Here is a 19,244-nt window from a genome sequence, read left to right as displayed (position 1 = left end):
TTGTATTTAGTGGTATTTTGGAAGACATTAAAGGCATTGAAAATAAAGAATATGAAGTAAACCACTGAGCTTGCTGAATGACTAAACTAAACTACTTTTCATAATTTTTCACCTTTTATTTGAAGTACGTACATATACAATATTTCATTTGGTACAGAAAAATATTTATGTATATTATATAACATTTATTAAACATTAGTTAAATACAGAATAATAATAATATAATCATAATAATCATATATATAAAACAAAAGTCTCTATTATCATTAGATAAAAAAACAATAAAGAAAAAGAGGCAGAGACGACTCGAGCTATCTTTATACGATGGTATTACACAATGAATTCTAACTTTTCGATTAAAGCGTCTTACTGCGGACAAATTGACTAAAACTGTCCGGTCACTAAATCTTATCCCCACAACAGAAGTTTCCAGACCTGTATATACGACAGTGGCCATATCAATCTTTAGAAAATTTTAATTATCTTCAGATGCAATGTAAATATTTCAAGATTAAATGATGGGATCGGTATTAAGGTCCTTAAATTTATGGTTTATTCGCGCTTTATAAGAATATTGAAAAATAAATATAGTGTAATGTTTTAAAAAATACTTATAACCTTGAAATTTTGCAAAAAAAAAAATCATGAGAAAAATCTATTTTCACCATTATGTGTGCCCTTGGAGTGGTGTAACTTTGCCTTGAGAATATTTTTTACATAACAATAAATAAAGCAGATGTTTAGGTGATCCCATTTATCTGGTCCACTTTGTATATGATATACATACATTTACACGTATAGTATACGCACACATGCGCTGATAGAAATGATATTAAGTGAAAATTTGACATCGGAATAATACGGACTCAGCTGTCACTTTCTTGAATAATTTTAATGTATAGTTTTGTAATTTAAAACGTGACATTAAGAGATGATGTCCGAAAGAGATTATGCGCCACTTAGTGCTGCTTGTGTACGTTCTCTTAATGATAAACTTTATGAAAAACGAAAAGCAGCTGCTTTAGAAATAGAAAAGTAAGGTTATATTTCTTGTTTACTTATTTATAATATTATTTATTCTTGACATTTATTAATAATATTTTATTCCAGAATGGTAAAAGAATTTGCTGCACACAATAATACCGTTCAAATAAAACGATTATTAAAAGTATTAGGCCAAGATCTTGCTACATCACAAAATCCGCATACACGAAAAGGTGGTTTAATAGGTCTTGCAGCAATAGCAGTAGGATTGGGAAAAGATACTGGTCAATATATAGAAGATTTAATTCACCCTATTCTAGCTTGTTTCTGTGATTCTGATTTACGTGTAAGATATTATGCTTGTGAAAGCTTATACAATGTAGTGAAAGTAGCAAGAGGTGCTGTATTGCCACAATTTACAGATATTTTTGCAGCACTTAGTAAATTAGCTTGTGACTCAGAACAAAGTGTAAAAAATGCTACTGAGTTACTTGATAGACTAATGAAGGTAATTCAAAATTATGGAATACACAGCATATATAATATAAAATTATTTATCTTAAATACTATTTCAGGATATTGTAACTGAGAGTGGTCTGTTTGATCTAGTTGGATTTATGCCTTTATTACGAGAACGCATTTATACTAAAAATCCATTTGGTAGGCAGTTTGTAATAGCTTGGGTGTCTGTCTTAGATGCTGTCCCCAACATGGATTTTATCATATTTTTGCCTGAAATTCTTGATGGTTTATTTAGAATATTAGAGGATCCAATGCCAGAAATTAAGAAAGTTACAGACACAGTTCTGGGTGAATTTTTAAGAAGTATAAAGGCTAATCCTGGAAGAGTAGATTTTCCAGGAATGATAAATATCTTAATTACACATGCCCAAAGTACAGATGAATTATTACAATTAACAGCAATTACATGGATTAAGGAATTTGTACAATTATCAGGTCCTCTTATGCTTCCTTATATGTCTGGTATTCTTGTAGCAGTATTACCATGTTTAGCATATGATGGAGATACTAGAAAAAGTATTAAAGAAACTGCAACACAAGTGAATATGAACTTGATGAAATTAATAACTATGGAAAATAAAGAAGTTGTATATAATGCTAGTGAAACTGGTGCTCAAACTCAAAAAGGTAAAATTATATCTTCTTAAAATCTTCTAAAAAGTTCTAAAATACTTAAAGAATTATCATAATAAAAAAAAAACTGATTTTTTCAGATTCTAGTCAAACTTATTCCCTAGCTGAAAGTTTAGATTTATCTAGTGTTGTTGAAGTGTTAACAAAACACTTAATGTATATATCAGTCCAAACAAAAGTTGCTGTTTTAAAATGGATTCATCATTTGTTCATAAACATTCCACATAAAATGTTTAATCATATCGAAAATTTGTTCCCAATTTTAATGAAGTCTTTAAGTGATAATTCAGATGAAGTGGTGCAACAAACATTAGTTGTAATGGCTGAAATAATTAGCTCAAAATCACCCGAAGCAGCAATTCCAGATTCAAATGCAGAAATGCAAAACAAATATTTTACAAAATTTATTGTAAATTTATTAAGAGTATTTTCAACAGACAGACATTTATTAGAAGAAAGAGGAGCTTTTATTATTAGAGAATTATGTGTATTATTAAGTGCTGAAGATATTTATAAAACATTAGCAAAAATATTGTTGGAGGAACCAAATTTAAATTTTGCATGTACAATGATACAAACTTTAAACGTTATACTATTAACAAGTTCAGAATTATTTGATTTGCGCAATAAACTTAAAGATTTAGATTCTGTAGTGAGTATACTTCAAATATTATTTATATATTTAAATGTTTTATATATTTATATGTTTTAAACTATATGTATTCTTATAGGAAAGTTGCGAATTGTTCAAATGTTTATATGTATCCTGGTGTCACAATCCTGTTGCAACTGTAGCACTATGCCTTTTATCGCAACATTATGAACATGCATGTAATATTATTCGATCATTGTATCCTTTATTATTGTATTATATCAAACTTTAAAATTAATTTTTTCCAATCTAATATTTCTTAATTAAAAATAAATTAGCGAAAATATAGAAGTAACTGTCGAATTTCTTACTGAAATAGATAAATTGGTACAACTGATCGAGTCTCCAATATTTACTTGTAAGTATGTTGAATTATTGTGGTACTTAAATTATATTTACAGAAAAATAATGCATTTTAGATTTGAGATTACAACTTTTAGAAAGGGAAGAAAATGATGCTTTAGTATATGCACTTTATGGTCTGCTTATGATTCTTCCTCAAAGTGAAGCATATGCAACTTTACAAAGACGTTTAGCAGCAATTCCACCAACAACAAAATCTATACCAAAAACCGTATCGAGGCCAAAACCATTTAAAGATACATTTAATTTCTCTGAATTGTTGAAACATTTTCACACTACTCAAGAACAACATAAAGAACAAAAACGTAAACAGCGATTAACAAATTTAACAGAAAGAAATACAAGTCATGCAGACATATAAATAACATTTTTATAATATTAAATTTTAAATAATTATAAATAATAATTTATGTGAAAGTAAACTTGTGTATATGTATATATACACAGATGGATACATACTTTTAAACTTTGTTATTGTATGAATTACTTGTCAAAAGAAATTTACACACTTTTGTATCTTCTTTTTATTACAAAATTATGATTTATCAAAATAAATAGTTTTTTCATAATATTTAATATATACAGTCAACTTTACAATTAGTATTTATTGGCTTTGTACATATAAGTACATCAAAACGATAAATAGAATAAATGTATTGGTATTTACAGTCTTTTCCTCATTAAAAAAATAATAAAATTTACGAAACATTTTGCTAGAGTGATGTATACTCTGAATCATCTGTATCATCTAGACTATCAAGTTTTGATATACGATCAAGTTGATCTATAAGTAAATCATTTTTATATAGAATCATTGCAATTCGTTCCTGCATGACACACATGTTCTTCCATTTTTTTGTACTTTCTTGAGCAGGTAAATTAGTTTTTTCAATAGTTCTTAATTTCTCCGGAAATGTGTCTATTAAATGTAAGAAATTCTCATAACGTTCCTTGCTTTCATGGGACAAGCGATAAGAATACGTTTCTAATATATGTTCATAATTATCTACATCTTTGTCTAAGATTTGAATTTGTAGGAAAACTGTTTGTGCCATTTTATACCAATCAGCAACACATTCAGATCGGCTTATCATAGATGGTACACAAAATGTTTCAAGAAGATTCTTTATTCTTTGTCCCGTTGATGTAACCTGAGAATAAGTGGAGAAAGATTAAAAATAAATATTGATTTTGTTTTTATAATGCTCTGCTTTCTTGCCTACATGATATGAAGTTATCTATATTGAAAAAATACCTTTATTCGTTCTAGAACATGAAACTGTTCATCATTGTACGTAAGGCCACGAGTAGCTCTGTCTCTTAATAAATGTTGCCAACCATCTCGTAAACGGTCAACTAAAGTCGATGCCTTTTGGCTTGCTTTGTTGGCCCATGGACACCACAATCCACGAATAATATTGTCCCATTCACCACGCAGACTACCTTCCTTCATGTACCTACATTTGATATAATAAAACCAATTTTATTCAAATGGAATAAATCATTCTTATTAGACAAACCAAGAGAGAATGCTAACAAATATTAATCACCTCTGATGAAGCTGCACTACTGCAGGTGCTAATTCAGTCAAAAGTTCTTTACTTTTCAAATCCAATTCTTTTTTCCAATTCTTAATTTCTAAAGTGTTTTGACTTCCAAGCTTTCTAGAAATTTTCCAAGCAAGATTTTCACTTCTTTCTATTGCTATAACTGTATCTTCTATAGCTTTTGTAAAATCTTTGGAATGTTGACATTTGTCTAATAATCTTGTGAGTTCTGTTGAGACAAGTCCACTGAAAGCTTCGATCGCATCCTGTGATAGTTTACTACACAATACTAGTTTGTCGATTCTTCTTTTGCAAACATAGCCTACAGAACAAGCTACTTTTGCTTGACTAGCATCATTTTCAACAGATACTAAATTTGCAAATACTGGGAATTTAGGTAATTCTGAATCCACAGGCAAATCAACATTATTGTTTTCTTTAGAAAATAACATTAATGGTTTGCTTTCAGATGTATTTGGATAACCTTTTCCAGGAGTACATTCTTCAACAATATTTGTTAAAAATGTATCTCCAAAAAGAATTATCTGAGCATGCGGTGCAATGTCAGTTTGATCTTGTATATGTACTTGAAGCGCTGTCAACTTTTCTTCAAGATGCAGGAAGACTTTTATGAGACTCCCTTTATGCATGTTAAATATGTGTATACGTTTTCTGCAAAGAGTATCAGTTACTTCTGAAAAGAATCGTTCAAAACTCCACATTTTTTGGGGATCAACTTCTAGTAAACCAGCTAATAATGGTGTTACAATTTTTTTTAAACCAATACTCAGCTGACAATTTTGTGGTAATTCTCTACTCCATTCGATAGGTCCACTTTCAGAAGTTTGTACACCAGATATAACACCAGATGCTTTTTTTGTAATAATATAAAACATTGTTTCTTTATTCCTACGACCACCAAACGGTCTAAATGGTAAATTTCCTGTAGCTACATGATACAATGTCACACCTATAGACCATAAGTCTACAGTTGCTCCAAAGGTTTTGCCAACAGGTTTACGTAAGACTGCACGTTCATATATATCTGGATGTAAATATTCCTCCGTACCATACAAAGATACAAATTGCTGATCTTCTTGCAATTCTCTGGCAGCACCAAAATCAGTAAGTTTATAAATCGTACTACCATCATCAGCAATGAATTTCATTATATTACCTATAAGAACAGTAATGATTTATGACTTTATTAAACAGATATATATATCATATTTTTCAAACTTATATGTTACATATTTTTATATTATATAATTTCCTACCTGGTTTTAAATCTCTGTGTACTAAATTATTATCGCGTAAATGTTTCATTCCAGCAGTTAAATGTTCCAAGACTAATAAAAATTCGCTCTCTGCTAGCCCGTAAGTATTTTCTGGATCGTCTAAGATGTTGAAGAGACTGCCTCCAGTACAAAGCTCCATAACAATTACTGTACCACGTCCATCTTGCTCTTCTTCGATTGCTAACAGTTGAACGATATTTTCATGATTTACTTTTTTAAGGACTTCAAATTCTCGCATCTGTACATCATGTGGCCGCATATGACTGAGCTGATTGAACGTTTTAACCGCGACGGGTTCCCCGTTGTTTTTATTCACACCTTGAAAAACTGCACCAGTTGCACCTTTCCCAAGAACGCTAGTTGTACACCATACAAAATTTGTTGATCCACGTAAAAAAGACATTTTTAAACTTTTCGGAGCCTATACAAAATTTGTGAGTTTGGAAATTTGACAAGCAGTTTAACCTATTTTATGATTGACAAATTTTAAAACTACAATTCTCCCGTACGTATTTATATATATTATACATCTGTAAACTTTCTACTTCTTAGGATTACTCTTAATCGTTTCATAACACGTTACATGAAAATTTATGCGAACGATTAATAATGCACTCTTGTCAGTGACCACCAACTTTCGAATAAAGTACATATGTATCGGTACAATTGTACAACTTGTTATTCAGTGTGTACAGGAGCGTAACAGTACTTCGAGATCCTCGGCCTTCCATGCAGTGACAGATAGTAATAAATAATAATTCTTATTAAAAGTATATCATGTTTAGCGAGATCTATATTATGTTACCAATCAAATTCGTATAACAGTAAAAGTGCATAAAAATTAATAACACAAAGAATTAAATGGTTTCGTGTATTATATCGCGTGACATAAATAATGTATGTATACAAAGATGGAAAGAAGACTCATAAAACGTTACACGGGTAAAGCTATTGCTGTCTATCGTCCGCTGTCATGCGACTCACGCGTTGCTATATTGTTTTATTTGAATGTGGTGGCACTTTCGGCCAATACGCGTGTTTAACTCTACGATCTGTCAAAAACAACCAATCAGATCAGTATTCTTTCCAGAAAACCTCTTTTCATCTCTGCTACGTATGTGACTGTCATCAAAGTAAAGGCGTTTTTAAAGATTTCAAGGTTACTTCTATTTCTTTATTAAATTATATATTTTTTATACATCAATCGATGCGTTTTTTATCCTCTATAAGAACATACTGTGGTGCTTGTATACAGAAGCGATTAACTTAAAAGATATTTTAACCACAAGTTAACGAAACTTTTCATACGAAAGACAAGGGAAACATAAATTGGTTCTGCTTTTCTTTGTCTTTCATACGATAGATTGTATAAAATTAAAGTTAAAGTATCTTTTAGACGAATCGTTTAGACCCTATACTTTTATCAGTTGCGATATACACTCTGTATAGAGATACACCCTGTCAGAGAGGAAATTTCCTCTCCGATTTTGTATGATTAAATAAGTTGAATGAAAATCCATAATAAACTTTGATAACTTTTATGATAACATAGAGTTATTGAGAAGAAGATATGCAATGCATGATGTAAACATTAAATCACTGCAACATTATTAATGTTGAATTAAGAATATTGGATTAAGAAATATGAATCGCAAGAAACAGAGTTTATATGAACTCGTCCGCATGTATTTCTCAGCTATATAATTTAATTATCAGTAATTAAACAAGAAGAATGTCCTATGAAATATAATATTACTTGTGACAAAGTTATTACAGTTCTTTATTAAATATATTTCAATAATTTTATAATTATTTAAATTAGTACAAAAAATTATTATACTTCGTCCTTTATCGTAGATATCTTATAATTTTGCTAGATCAAACACCAAATTATACATTTTCTGAAATGTACAGAAAATTCGTTTATTATAATACTCCTTACCTCTATCAATAATTTCATGTTTCATTGTACGTTAAAGCTTGATAAGTGACATAGGAGAAAATTGAACGTACGTCGTACGTGTTCTATTCGGTATTAGCGAAACGCTTAACCCTTCTCCTTACAGATTCAGGGGGTTAATAAGAGGGACCGAACGAATATCGTGCTTTCAGTCTGCGTACAGCGCAGAGCTACGTACATATATTAACGCATTGTTAAACGTTCTTTGTGTCTTTATCGTACAGGAAACGATACTTGCCATTTAATGGGCGAATAAGCTAGGTCTTGAATAAGCGTTAAGCATGTTCGCGAATATAGTTTGTCGAAACTAAATGTTAGAAACAGTGTGACTATACGAGATACGTACGATGGGTAAATTGGTGTTTTTGGTGCTGTTTGTTTATTCTGTGGAAATTTCACGCTACTGCGAAACTACGTCGACACCAAATCGGTAATTGTAGCCGATCAAATTCTATGAATTCAAATTCAAGATAAAGATCAGATTATCGATCACGACAATGTCTTAATGGTCGTGTTAGACGTCGATAACTTTACGAGAAGAATATGCCGTCTTGAAGTACTAACTAATTGCGCGTATAATTTTCGTAAATACTAGATAATATATAGAAGAAAGATAGAAAGAAGATAGACAGAATATAAATAAAGTATAAATGAAAAAAATATTTAATATATAATATTCAGGAGAAAAATTGTGGTATTGTTTGATAGAATCTGCAAGCTTGATTTCTAAAAAGATATCAACTTTCTCACTTAGTTACGATATTTGGTAATACACAGTGGTATGCCGATAATCTTTAGCGTATATAAATTTGATCGATGTAATATTACGTCGTTAAACATACGTATGCATTGCAGAGGTTGCAGAACAGGACGAAGAATAAAGTTTGTAGCATATTATTTTGCATTTGTGCTAGCTCTATTTTGTTTTTAGGGGATATGTGTTTATGGCACCGAAAAGATTATTAGCCGGCGAAACCGAAAGCGGCTGTTTGTCTTTACACAATTTGGAACTACCGGCTCATGTTCTTCTCGAGCTAGTGCCCACGATAGAAAATCAAGTATTGGCTCGTACTAGCGCCGTTGTAAAAACAGGTAAATACACTTGCAATTGAAAGAAGAACTGCAAACCAAAGAATATTACAGGAGTAACGATAATCTTCAAAGAATTATTACGTGCACGCCATTATTAGTTACTTAAAAAATTCTTGTCATACGAAGAAACAAAGTTCAATTTTTTAAGTTTTAAATTAATAATTATTAAAAGATTATTCACGCGTTACATCGTTAGTTGTCTTGATAAATGTTTGTAATTTGTATATACTCGTCTTTATTGTACTGCAAGAATAAATTCACAGTTCTTTGAGATCCAATCTAGACCTTTGACATCACATTGTGTATCTACATTATACATATTATGTATGTACTCAAGATCATCGGTATCATTTCGATAAGAGACCTTCGTCAATGGCATACATAAACTATATATGAAATTTGCAAGATGTATCTCAATTTATATTAATTTATACGAATTTATATTATTTATTAATCTAACGAAATGTTGATAAATTGTTAATATAGAAATACCATTGCGTTAAATTATTACCGATTTTGATTTTAAACGTTAAACACGCAATTCTTCAATTAAAATTATTATTCATGAATTTTACTTAATTTTACGTAATCTTTGTTGCGATAACGAGTAAGCATAAAACTATGAAGATATAAGACTGCTTAGGTGTACAATAACATAGAAGATAAAGATTTTACTAATAAAGATCGTTCCAAATTCTTTTACGCTTTTACTGTTTAAGGGGAAAGATGATATTTGAAACAATGTTTTGCAGTATAAAAGGATATTTTGAATAACTCGTTATTTTGTAGTTAATTTGCAATTGTTTAGCTGCGCTAAAAATGAAGTAGGAATTACAAAATAATCAGAGTTTCGACTTTTAAGAAATTCTTTTCCTATCCTCTTGGCTTTTCATTTTCTCCTTTATCTCTGTAGGTGTTTTCATCTCATATCGGACTCTTTAAACAAATCGCAAATTGAAATTGTCGCTTCCTGCGGAGGGACTGAATTGGCCGACTCCCTCTCTGGAGAGGAAATAAGCAATCGCTAGAATATATACATGAGAAACCCATTTATATTATTATATACGGGATGAACAAATTTAATCCTATTATTATTGAGAAAACTTTAGTATCAAATGTTTTTTGAAGCTCGTATGCGCAACTGTAGGGACAACGATTATCTAAATCGACGTGTAATTAAGTAGCTAATTGTTTGTAGCCTTTCTTGGTATAGCAATTTAACGATTAAGCATATTCTTTTGCGTGAATACATTTATGTCAGACGAAGACGATTGCTTCGATGTTGCAAGCTGACATAGAAAATAACCATATATTACATTTTCAAACTTAATATTAAAAATTACGAGCACCAGTTCAATCTCAAACTTTCTTTCTCGATGTTATCTACGAATTATATATATATATCAATGACTGTTTCCCTTTTTTTAGGTACAGAAACATGCCTGCACTTAACAGTACCGCAGACTGTTTCCAGAACCGCAAGGCTCCGATTAAAAATCAAATTCGACAAGTATCCCGATTACGTCGTGGTATCGGAATCAACTGTAGAGATCGAGGATGATCCTTTGATCACCTTCGTAGAAACCGATAAACCGACCTACAAGCCCGGACAAGACGTTAAAATCAGAATTCTTATGCTTATGCATGATTTAAAACCGTCGCAAAAATCGGTGAGAAATTACTTCGTTCCAAATTTTTCGTTAGATTTCTACTGCTTCGCTGAAGTTATCGTTTCATCGTCACTTTGTATATGTTTCGAAATTTTCGTTGCTCGCAGATTCCAGAAGTATGGATCGAAAGTCCATCGTTAGTGAGAGTAGCGCAATGGACGAACATAAGCACGGAAAACGGGATGGCTCAGTTGACGTTTCCTTTGTCTCCGGAACCAACCTTGGTAAAATCGAAACGTCTATGGAGAAAATAATTAAATGCAATCAAGTTAAAGAGAAAGTTAGAAAGAACCGAATACTTCGAATCAAAAGATAGAAAGAACAAATCGACTAAACGAGAAAATAATTGTTTCAAAGACTAAAGACAAGTTACTATTTTGTTAGATAAGAAAAATAAGAATATGATGGTTTTCTCTATGCTTAAATAATTTTATATAAACCCTACGTGTAATTTATGTAACAGGGAACGTGGAACATAAAAGTAATGAAAGAAAGAGAGTATTCTAAGTTGATTCACACTACTCGATTTGAAGTAGAGAAATACGTTCTGCCAAAATTTCAAATAACTATCAATTCACCACAATATATTCTTGCGGATGTGGAGAACGTGACTTGGAACATCTGTGTCAAGTATTGTTATCGTATCTTTACCATAAAATTTCAAATATTACGAACAACGTTGCTAAGCTATTACATTAATACGTAAATCGTATTATATATTAAAATTAAATAATGATTAACGTTACAGATATAGTTACGGTAAACCTGTGAAAGGTAATCTATTGCTGAAGTTAACTCCGCAAACACCAAGTTGGAGAAGATTGCCCAATCTTCCGGCAATACGTTACGAAACGGAAGTACGTATATACGAGCCGTTTAATGCAAAAGTGGTGTAAGTAAAAAAATGCTGATTACCGAATAACGAGGAATAGAGTAAGAGTTCCATAAGGACGATTGTCGCTTATTCTGCCATCCACCAAGAAACTAACAAATATATACTTGTTCTCGAGATTTGCAACTAGACCAGACAGGCAAAAGATCGACCTATACCACTTTTGCATCAAACGGGTCATACATTTCTTCTATCGTATTCATTTTAATTATCGAAGTGGAAAGGTATATCAAAGACGAAATAAATATTTTAGCTCGATAAACCGGATGGTTGCACCGAATTTGTTCTTTCTGGAACGGTTCTTGGGTTGGCGCATTGGAAAATGGATCCGAACAATATTGTTCTCATAGCTGAATTCACAGAAGCCGGGACTGGTGTAGTAGAAACTACGATTAGTAGAACCGTGGTGATGCACGAAGCACTGAAATTAGAATACGAGAATTATACACCTAAATACTTCAAGTTCGGTTTACCTTATCATGGAAAAGTGAATTTTTATCTCATGCTTATGTTACTTGAATATAATTTTTAATCTGTCAGTGGTAAATAATTACCTTATACAAATCGTATCTTTTTATGATAGTTACGAGTTTTGCGACACGACGACACGCCTGCTCCGAACGAAAAAATTCAAATTTGCCTAAAAGTACGTGGAAAAATCGAATGGGACAAAGATGTTGTAGAATGTCGTGATTTCATGTCATCCCCTGATGGTTTCGTCGATTTTGTCGTACCACCGCAACATAAAAATATCGTTTTGTTAAGCTTTGTCGCCACCGCCGTTGATTATCCGACAACCTATTATCCACCAGACCAACGTTGGAAAGTAAGTAACATTAATAGTAACTTATTAATATTGCTACTAACTATCGTTTTGAGACTTATCAACCCTAATAACTTCTTAAGTTTATAAACATTCAGATTTTAATTTCTCATAAATGTTGGTCTCATATACAATTTATTTCAGGTTTTCATGAATCAACCATCAGCATCTACTACCGTAAATCCTTGGTATTCTCCGTCCGATAGTTACTTAACGGTAGCTCGGGGAAATCAACCGATCACGTGTGGCGAAAAGTATTCCTTTAACGTTATGTATACGACACCTCCTAACATGAGTGAATCCATTTCTTTCCATTATTCGATCAATTCCAAGGGAGGTATTTTAATATATGGACACGTAAAGCACAAACCTAATCGGGATACGGTGTTGAATTATTTTGAATTTCACAATTTATTGGGTTCTATTGAATCTTTTGCTAACAAAACGGAGCAGGAAGCTATAGTACACAGGTAAATTTTTCTAATATTTTTGTATTACGATTTCTAAATTGTGTCATCGATAATTCGTTAGCTTTCAGCTAAAAAATATATATATATTTTTTTAGATTCCCATTAAGCGTTAAAGTAACGCCAAGCATGGCTCCAGTTTCGGAATTGTTACTTTATTACGTACGATCAGATGGTGAAATTGTCGCAACAACTTACACAATAGAAGTTGGTCACTGTTTTGAGAACAAAGTAAAAAGCGCATGGCATACTGATGTTCAAACACCAGGCTCGGCGACTCAATATCACGTCGAAGCTGCTCCTGGATCGCTTTGTGGAATCTCTGCAGTAGATAAATCGACCCTATTTTTGGGTAAATCGAAATCCAATCTGATCAGTGCCACTCAAACGTTCGACCAATTGAGAAGATTTCATCCAACTCCAGAGCCACATTTTCTATCGGCAATTCATTGCAAATGTACGTCTTTGAATTATTTATAACTTTGATATAATTATTGACGTAATTTGTAATATTAAATTTGAATCGTACAGCAATGGCGTCAGAAGGAACGAACGAAGAGATCAATCATTTTCCAGGATTTACCGAATTGCGAAAAAGGAGAAACACGAAATACAACGTAATATACAACAAAAGGGTTAACTATGTGGACGCTGTACAAGCTTTTGTCGTAAGATTTTTTGCGTATGCGTTTATCCCTTTAACCTCTAGACACTCTAAACGATTCGATCTTAATTTTCATAGGATTTTGGAGTGATTGTAATGAGCGATCTCGTATTACAAACACGACCATGCCCGTGGATGTACATGGAACACACAGACATGTTTCTTGCCTCCCATGTGTCTTCTTTCAAGTCCTTCCATTCTGGTGAGTCTTTGTTAATCTTTCTTATTACTAACGAATTTAATCTCATGTAACAAAGTACGAAAGGTACGCAATGCCATCGTTTCCCTTCAGTTTTTTACGAACATAAAGGTCATTTTATAAACTTTAATTAGCAATGAATCTGTTTTTTAAAAATTCCATTTACTTAGCATGTATAATGTATGTGCAAATAAAAGAAAAGAAATCGAGTGTAACGTTCTTCGATCGTTCGTCCAAGTTGACGATTGCAAAGAAAACGATTGCGAAAACATTGAAATTTTTAACTTGTCTAATAACAGATGCTGTTGCTGCTGCGGCCATGGATCCAGGAGTGGAATATGTTGACCAAAATCCGGCTCAAACGGCTACACTTAGATCATATTTTCCTGAAACGTGGTTGTGGGAATTGGTGCCTACTGGGTATGATTGAAATACATTTTAAAAGCGTACTGAATATTTCGAGAGTGCTAACAATCTTTCTTATATGTATTGTGATAAATACGTTACTTGTTAATCACAATCAAGATTCGATCAGATTTATTAATATAACTATATATTTAATTATTTTTCATAGAAAAGAGGGCAAAGTAACGATAGAACGTACACTTCCGCACACCATCACCGATTGGGTTGGATATACAACATGTATTTCGCCGGTTCACGGTCTTGGAATAGCCCCTCCGACCACTATAACAGCATTCCAATTGTTCTTCCTGGATTATAGTTTACCGTACAGTATAAAACGTGGAGAAATAATGCGTTTCAAAGTGTCCCTTTTCAATTACATGCATCACAGTTTACCTGTAAGTGCATCGTTATAAGTTCGTATATAACACAGTGGCGGATCCAGAAGCCTTTCTGAGGAAGAAGTAACAAAAGGTGTAAAAGTACATATATAAGTACATTTTTGAACCTTATTTTACAAGATATAAATTTGCTTGTAATTTTTATTTTAATATTTCTATCTTGTACCATATCTAACTAGTTTTTCAAACTGTGACATAATATTTTTATATTTTATTAGTCTTGAGGAGAGGAGAGGCGACCGCGCTACTACCCTCACTCCTTTTGAATCTGCCACTGTTATAACAAATAAATTTTTAAGTACTAAATGATATGAATTCTCTTATGCGTGAAATTTCGTATTTTTAAATATACTTTCCAATAGATTGGTTTTGGGCGTATACCGTCTACCAAAATTACATTTTATTTCAAGTAATTTTCCCAACTCCAAAATCCATGTAACACGGAATTCGTATCCATGTATTTAATAATTCGTTTCACTTAATAATATACAGGTAAAAATTAAAATGGAAGAGGTAGAAGGAATTGATCTGCATTCGTCGAATTCTATCGCCTCGTTCTGTGTAAAACCACGAGACAGTATTGTCTATCAGTACATTTTGAAACCACGAGTGATCGGAGAAGTTAACGTAACAGTTGCCGCTTTCATAGACACTGATTTTCCTGAACCATGCGGACCAGAGACTGTGGTATTTACGCGGTAATTAAGAATAAATGAATAACTCATACAGTAAAATAGTAAAAAAAAAAATTTTCTAGTAGGAAGTAAGAATAAATTTTATCGACACAAAAAAATAAGAAATAGAAATTAATAATAAACAAATAATTTACCTATTCATATTTAAGGAACGTAATGCCTGATCTATTCGTGTTTAAGGGACGTAATCATGAAACCGATTCTAATTCTACCCGAAGGTTTCCCCATGGAAGAAACGAAATCTACGTTGATTTGCCCGATGGATTTCAGCGATGATTCCTCGTTCATGTGGGAATTGACATTGCCTGAAGATGCGGTACCGGATAGTGGGAGAGCGTATTTAAATTTGATAGGAGATATCTTAGGTCCGGCACTCGATAATTTAGATAAACTTGTACAATTACCAAAAGGTTGCGGTGAACAAAATATGGTACTGTTTGTTCCAAATATTCACGTGATTAAATATCTGGATGTGATCGGAATCGATAACCCTGAACTTCGTGCAAAAGCGATTAGGAATATGGAAAAAGGTATCGTTACATATTTTTAAGAAAGAGGAATATTTTTTTAGCAAGAACAATTAATGTACTTGATTGAAATTTGTTTTATAAAATTGAAAAAAAAACCTTACATTTTTTATTGATCAGTTAAGGCTGTATTAACCGTTTTTATTATATATTGAACTTAGGATACCAGAGAGAGCTAACGTACAGACATGTGGATGGTTCTTATTCTGCGTTTGGAAGTAGTGAAAGCTCTATATGGCTGACTGCATTCGTATTAAAATCATTTGCTCAGGCTGCAACCTTGATTCATATCGACGAACAGGATCTTAAGCTATCTGTTAGCTGGATCACATCGCAACAATTGGAAAATGGTTGTTTCCCCGTAATAGGCACTGTCTTTCACAAACAGATGAAGGTTCGCCAAATTTTCAACTGTTCGAATGTCTCAATAAATTGCAACAAGTTTTACTTTAGGGCGGCCTTGAAGAATACGATGGCTCGTCATCAGGAATAACAGCATACATCCTAATTTCTTTGCTCGAATCTGGTGTTCCTTTGTCATCATCTGTTGTTAATAATGCCCAGAGTTGTTTGGAAAAGGGAACAGCTAGTGGTCACAATAATCTACACACTACGGTTCTCACTACATACGCGTTAGCATTATTGGGGGATCCAAAGGCCAATTCCAGCATGACGTCTCTGATGAATCTCGCTACACGCTACAAAGTGAGAATAAACATATATAATCGATCAGGAAATATATCTTATTTCTAAATTTTTTTTCTTTTTTATTTGATACTTAGTTAAAATATATCTATAATTACGATTTTATTATTCTTAATACTTGATCCTTTTACGTTATAGAATCTAGTTTGGTGGGAGGATAAAACTAAGCCTTCAATCGGTCTAAGCATCGAAATGACTGCATATGCCATTCTTACCTTACTGAAATTAGGTGACGGACATTTGATTGAAGCCTTGAAAGCCGTTCGCTGGATATCAAAGCAAAGAAACGCCGAAGGTGGATTTACGTCCACTCAAGATACGGTCGTTGGACTGGAGGCTCTTACGAAATATGCTATGACTGTACAACATAGAAATATCGATTTGTCTGTTCTTGTCACTGCTAAGGAAGTGGATTATGTCTACAAATTGCATAACGAAAATCGTATGGTTCTTAAGCAAATTCGTTTATCTGTTTTACCAACTATCGTAGAAATCTTTGCTCAAGGCAAAGGATGTGTTTTAGTACAGGTAAAGTAAATGTCTTTATCTTTATTCAAGAATACAGGAACTTTGCTAGGAACTCTGTAAATAATTATTTATTTGCAATTTCTTTTTCGTTGCAAATTATATAGACATTGCGTTTCAATTTTAGAGCAATCTTAAATACAATGTCCCGCATAGTACCGGTTCGGATGCTTTTGATCTTTCGGTGAGAGCCCGTTCCGTTAGTCATGGAAACGAATGCTCGTTACAAGAAATTACAATCTGTGCTCGATATAAGCTGGCAGATGAGGAAAGTAACATGGCTTTGCTAGAAATTGGAATGATAAGTGGTTACGTGCCTGATCGAGCGAGTCTTCACTTGTTATTAGATCCATCTTCAAGTAAATTCACTCTCTTTCCTATTACAAATTGAATTAACAGATAATAATACGATTTTAATTGAAACTCTATTCATAAATTACAGAAGTTAAACGATTCGAGGAAGACCAAGATACTATGACGATTTATTTTGATAAATTAACTGGACAAAATACTTGCGTCTCGTTTAGAATAATACAGGAGTATTTTGTCGATCATCTCAAGCCAGCAAACGTGAGGCTTTACGATTACTATCAGCAAGAGCTTACCGTATCCACTGTAAGTCCAGACGATTTCTTTTCAATTTTAATTAGAAAAGAAAGATGTAACGATTGATAGAATAAATGCTTTCAGAATTACACAATCGCTTCAATTTGTAGCAGCGCGGAACCAGTCGATGAACAAACAACGCCAAATCAACTATCTACTATGAAGCAATACAAAGAATTTAATACCAGTCCGGTGAATTCCTCTTTCTTCGTCGTAAATCATGAACTAGCAGTGCCAGATGGAATAGAGGGACCAATTCCAGTTTATATGAAACCGGATGCCTATGATAAAACAGAAATGGCTATCACTACCAATGGATCACCTGATTTAACACCGACATTTGCAACGGAAGACCAAACTGTATCAACTATACAAATAGAGAATGAAGAACCTGTACAGGTATTTTTATATACATTTCAAACTTTTTTAATCATTCCAAACGACTTGCGAATAATTTATCAAACAACGAAAAATTGAAGAAAATAAAAAGATTCGTCGAACTATCGATAGAGACAATTTCTTACAGGTGGAGCCAGACATTGAAATAAAAAACACTACAACAATCACCGAGACGAATATTCCGTGTAAGTAAAATGTATTTTACAATCTACAACAGTTACACGTACAATTATTGTTTCTCACGTTACATGTTACTTTAGTGCCAACGGGAGTAAACCAATCTTGTCCTGTATGTATGGAGTTACCGTCAAACATTAGCGATGTTTATTGTTCGGCAAATAGCGCGGTTAAAGTAGCAATCAGACGACTTCGCAAAGTGAGATTGCTGCTGGACTTGCATTCATCCCGAGAAGTTCAACGTCTTCGTGCCACGGTTGAGTTCATTTTAAGCCCAAATTGCTCCTGTTTACAGTTAGATAACCGTACGTAACGTTTCACCGTACTAAGAGACGGGGTACACATTGATAAGTTAAACCACCATACCTCGATACACATAACACGTACACCGTTTTACAATGTATGTTCAGTATAAAAAAATATTTTCTTGCAGCTGGAAGTTTTGCATTAATCATAAACAAGGATAACGACTTTCTTGCATCCGGGGATCAGAAGCAAACACTGAACGATTCGTTTCATATATATGGTTTACCAATGGTAAGCGGTATGCCTTGCAAATTGGCCGAGGCACGAGCCTCTTGTTTCAATGAAGAGAACATTCAATGCACGTACGAAGATCCCTCGGTTTACGGTTAGATTTAGTATACCTATTTTAATGTGTTTAATGCGCAAAACGTTTGAAACCGATTGTGTAAATTTCGATTACAAGGATATAACACTGTATGTTCTGTTTTCTTTTTTAACTGAACTAATTTCGCGCAGGGTATATACATGAATCTTTACTCTTTTCATTTTCTGTTTTTTTTATATCTACAAATATATCAGTTACATAATATGTAAGTAATCATAGGATAAGCTATAGTCCACGTGAAAACATAAACGAACATCATCGTCGCAATTAGTTATATATGTATCAGGGAATGGAAAGTTCCTCTTTTTTTATATAGATTGTGAATAAAGTTTTCAGTATAGTAAATTGATTAATTTATTCCTTCGTAATTTTATATATATGTATATGTATATATATATATATGTATA

At 32.7% G+C, this 19,244-nt stretch overlaps 3 protein-coding genes across 5 annotated transcripts; 2 read left to right on the top strand and 1 right to left on the bottom strand.

The window, feature by feature from the left end:
• The first annotated feature begins 1 nt into the window (after position 1).
• LOC122569383 (protein VAC14 homolog) lies at positions 2–3,665 on the top strand. The gene is made up of 8 exons (XM_043730347.1): positions 2–124; positions 271–1,035; positions 1,111–1,492; positions 1,560–2,133; positions 2,220–2,791; positions 2,871–2,989; positions 3,070–3,149; positions 3,211–3,665. Exons 2-8 carry the CDS (start codon positions 932–934, stop codon positions 3,513–3,515), a joined length of 2,136 nt encoding a protein of 711 aa, XP_043586282.1. The 5' UTR covers positions 2–124; positions 271–931; the 3' UTR covers positions 3,516–3,665.
• Positions 3,666–3,675: 10 nt separating this feature from the next.
• On the bottom strand, positions 3,676–7,473 carry LOC122569381 (inhibitor of nuclear factor kappa-B kinase subunit epsilon). Of its 2 annotated transcripts, none has more exons than XM_043730344.1 (4): positions 5,979–7,473; positions 4,705–5,878; positions 4,410–4,611; positions 3,676–4,305 (listed from the first exon to the last, which is right to left on the bottom strand). In XM_043730344.1, exons 1-4 carry the CDS (start codon positions 6,400–6,402, stop codon positions 3,868–3,870), a joined length of 2,238 nt encoding a protein of 745 aa, XP_043586279.1. In that variant the 5' UTR covers positions 6,403–7,473; the 3' UTR covers positions 3,676–3,867. The 2 variants fall into 2 exon arrangements, with proteins under 2 accessions (XP_043586279.1, XP_043586280.1); XM_043730345.1 differs by having other exon boundaries at positions 4,705–5,903; positions 5,979–6,109.
• A 629-nt stretch (positions 7,474–8,102) lies between these two features.
• LOC122569372 (alpha-2-macroglobulin-like protein 1) lies at positions 8,103–19,182 on the top strand. 2 transcript variants are annotated; one of them, XM_043730300.1, is made up of 25 exons: positions 8,104–8,389; positions 8,891–9,051; positions 10,480–10,721; positions 10,829–10,945; positions 11,185–11,351; positions 11,470–11,578; positions 11,867–12,100; positions 12,197–12,439; positions 12,581–12,906; positions 13,002–13,360; positions 13,435–13,571; positions 13,646–13,769; positions 14,066–14,186; positions 14,341–14,569; positions 15,065–15,270; positions 15,448–15,797; positions 15,956–16,188; positions 16,248–16,499; positions 16,638–17,027; positions 17,152–17,383; positions 17,467–17,639; positions 17,715–18,029; positions 18,157–18,214; positions 18,290–18,511; positions 18,640–19,182. In XM_043730300.1, the coding sequence occupies exons 1-25, from the start codon at positions 8,307–8,309 to the stop codon at positions 18,840–18,842; spliced, it is 5,286 nt and encodes a 1,761-aa protein (XP_043586235.1). In that variant the 5' UTR covers positions 8,104–8,306; the 3' UTR covers positions 18,843–19,182. The 2 variants fall into 2 exon arrangements, with proteins under 2 accessions (XP_043586236.1, XP_043586235.1); XM_043730301.1 differs by lacking the exons at positions 18,157–18,214; positions 18,290–18,511; positions 18,640–19,182 and having other exon boundaries at positions 8,103–8,389; positions 17,741–17,913.
• The last annotated feature ends 62 nt before the right edge of the window (positions 19,183–19,244 follow it).

This window comes from Bombus pyrosoma, linkage group LG7 (assembly GCF_014825855.1).
Source record: "Bombus pyrosoma isolate SC7728 linkage group LG7, ASM1482585v1, whole genome shotgun sequence".
In the NCBI taxonomy this organism is placed as follows: Eukaryota; Metazoa; Arthropoda; class Insecta; order Hymenoptera; family Apidae; genus Bombus; species Bombus pyrosoma.
This window is presented reverse-complemented; position numbering and strand designations above follow the sequence as displayed.

Coding starts and splice junctions, on each gene's coding strand:
- LOC122569383 (XM_043730347.1), top strand. CDS start 932: ATGATGTCCGAAAGAGATTATGCGCCACTTAGTGCTGCTTGTGTACGT. Junction 1,493..1,559: donor TACTTGATAGACTAATGAAG/GTAATTCAAAAT, acceptor ATACTATTTCAG/GATATTGTAACTGAGAGTGG. Junction 2,134..2,219: donor TGGTGCTCAAACTCAAAAAG/GTAAAATTATAT, acceptor TGATTTTTTCAG/ATTCTAGTCAAACTTATTCC.
- LOC122569381 (XM_043730344.1), bottom strand. CDS start 6,402: ATGTCTTTTTTACGTGGATCAACAAATTTTGTATGGTGTACAACTAGC. Junction 5,879..5,978: donor ACACAGAGATTTAAAACCAG/GTAGGAAATTAT, acceptor CTGTTCTTATAG/GTAATATAATGAAATTCATT. Junction 4,612..4,704: donor GTAGTGCAGCTTCATCAGAG/GTGATTAATATT, acceptor TATCAAATGTAG/GTACATGAAGGAAGGTAGTC.
- LOC122569372 (XM_043730300.1), top strand. CDS start 8,307: ATGGGTAAATTGGTGTTTTTGGTGCTGTTTGTTTATTCTGTGGAAATT. Junction 12,440..12,580: donor CACCAGACCAACGTTGGAAA/GTAAGTAACATT, acceptor AATTTATTTCAG/GTTTTCATGAATCAACCATC. Junction 15,271..15,447: donor GAGACTGTGGTATTTACGCG/GTAATTAAGAAT, acceptor TTCGTGTTTAAG/GGACGTAATCATGAAACCGA.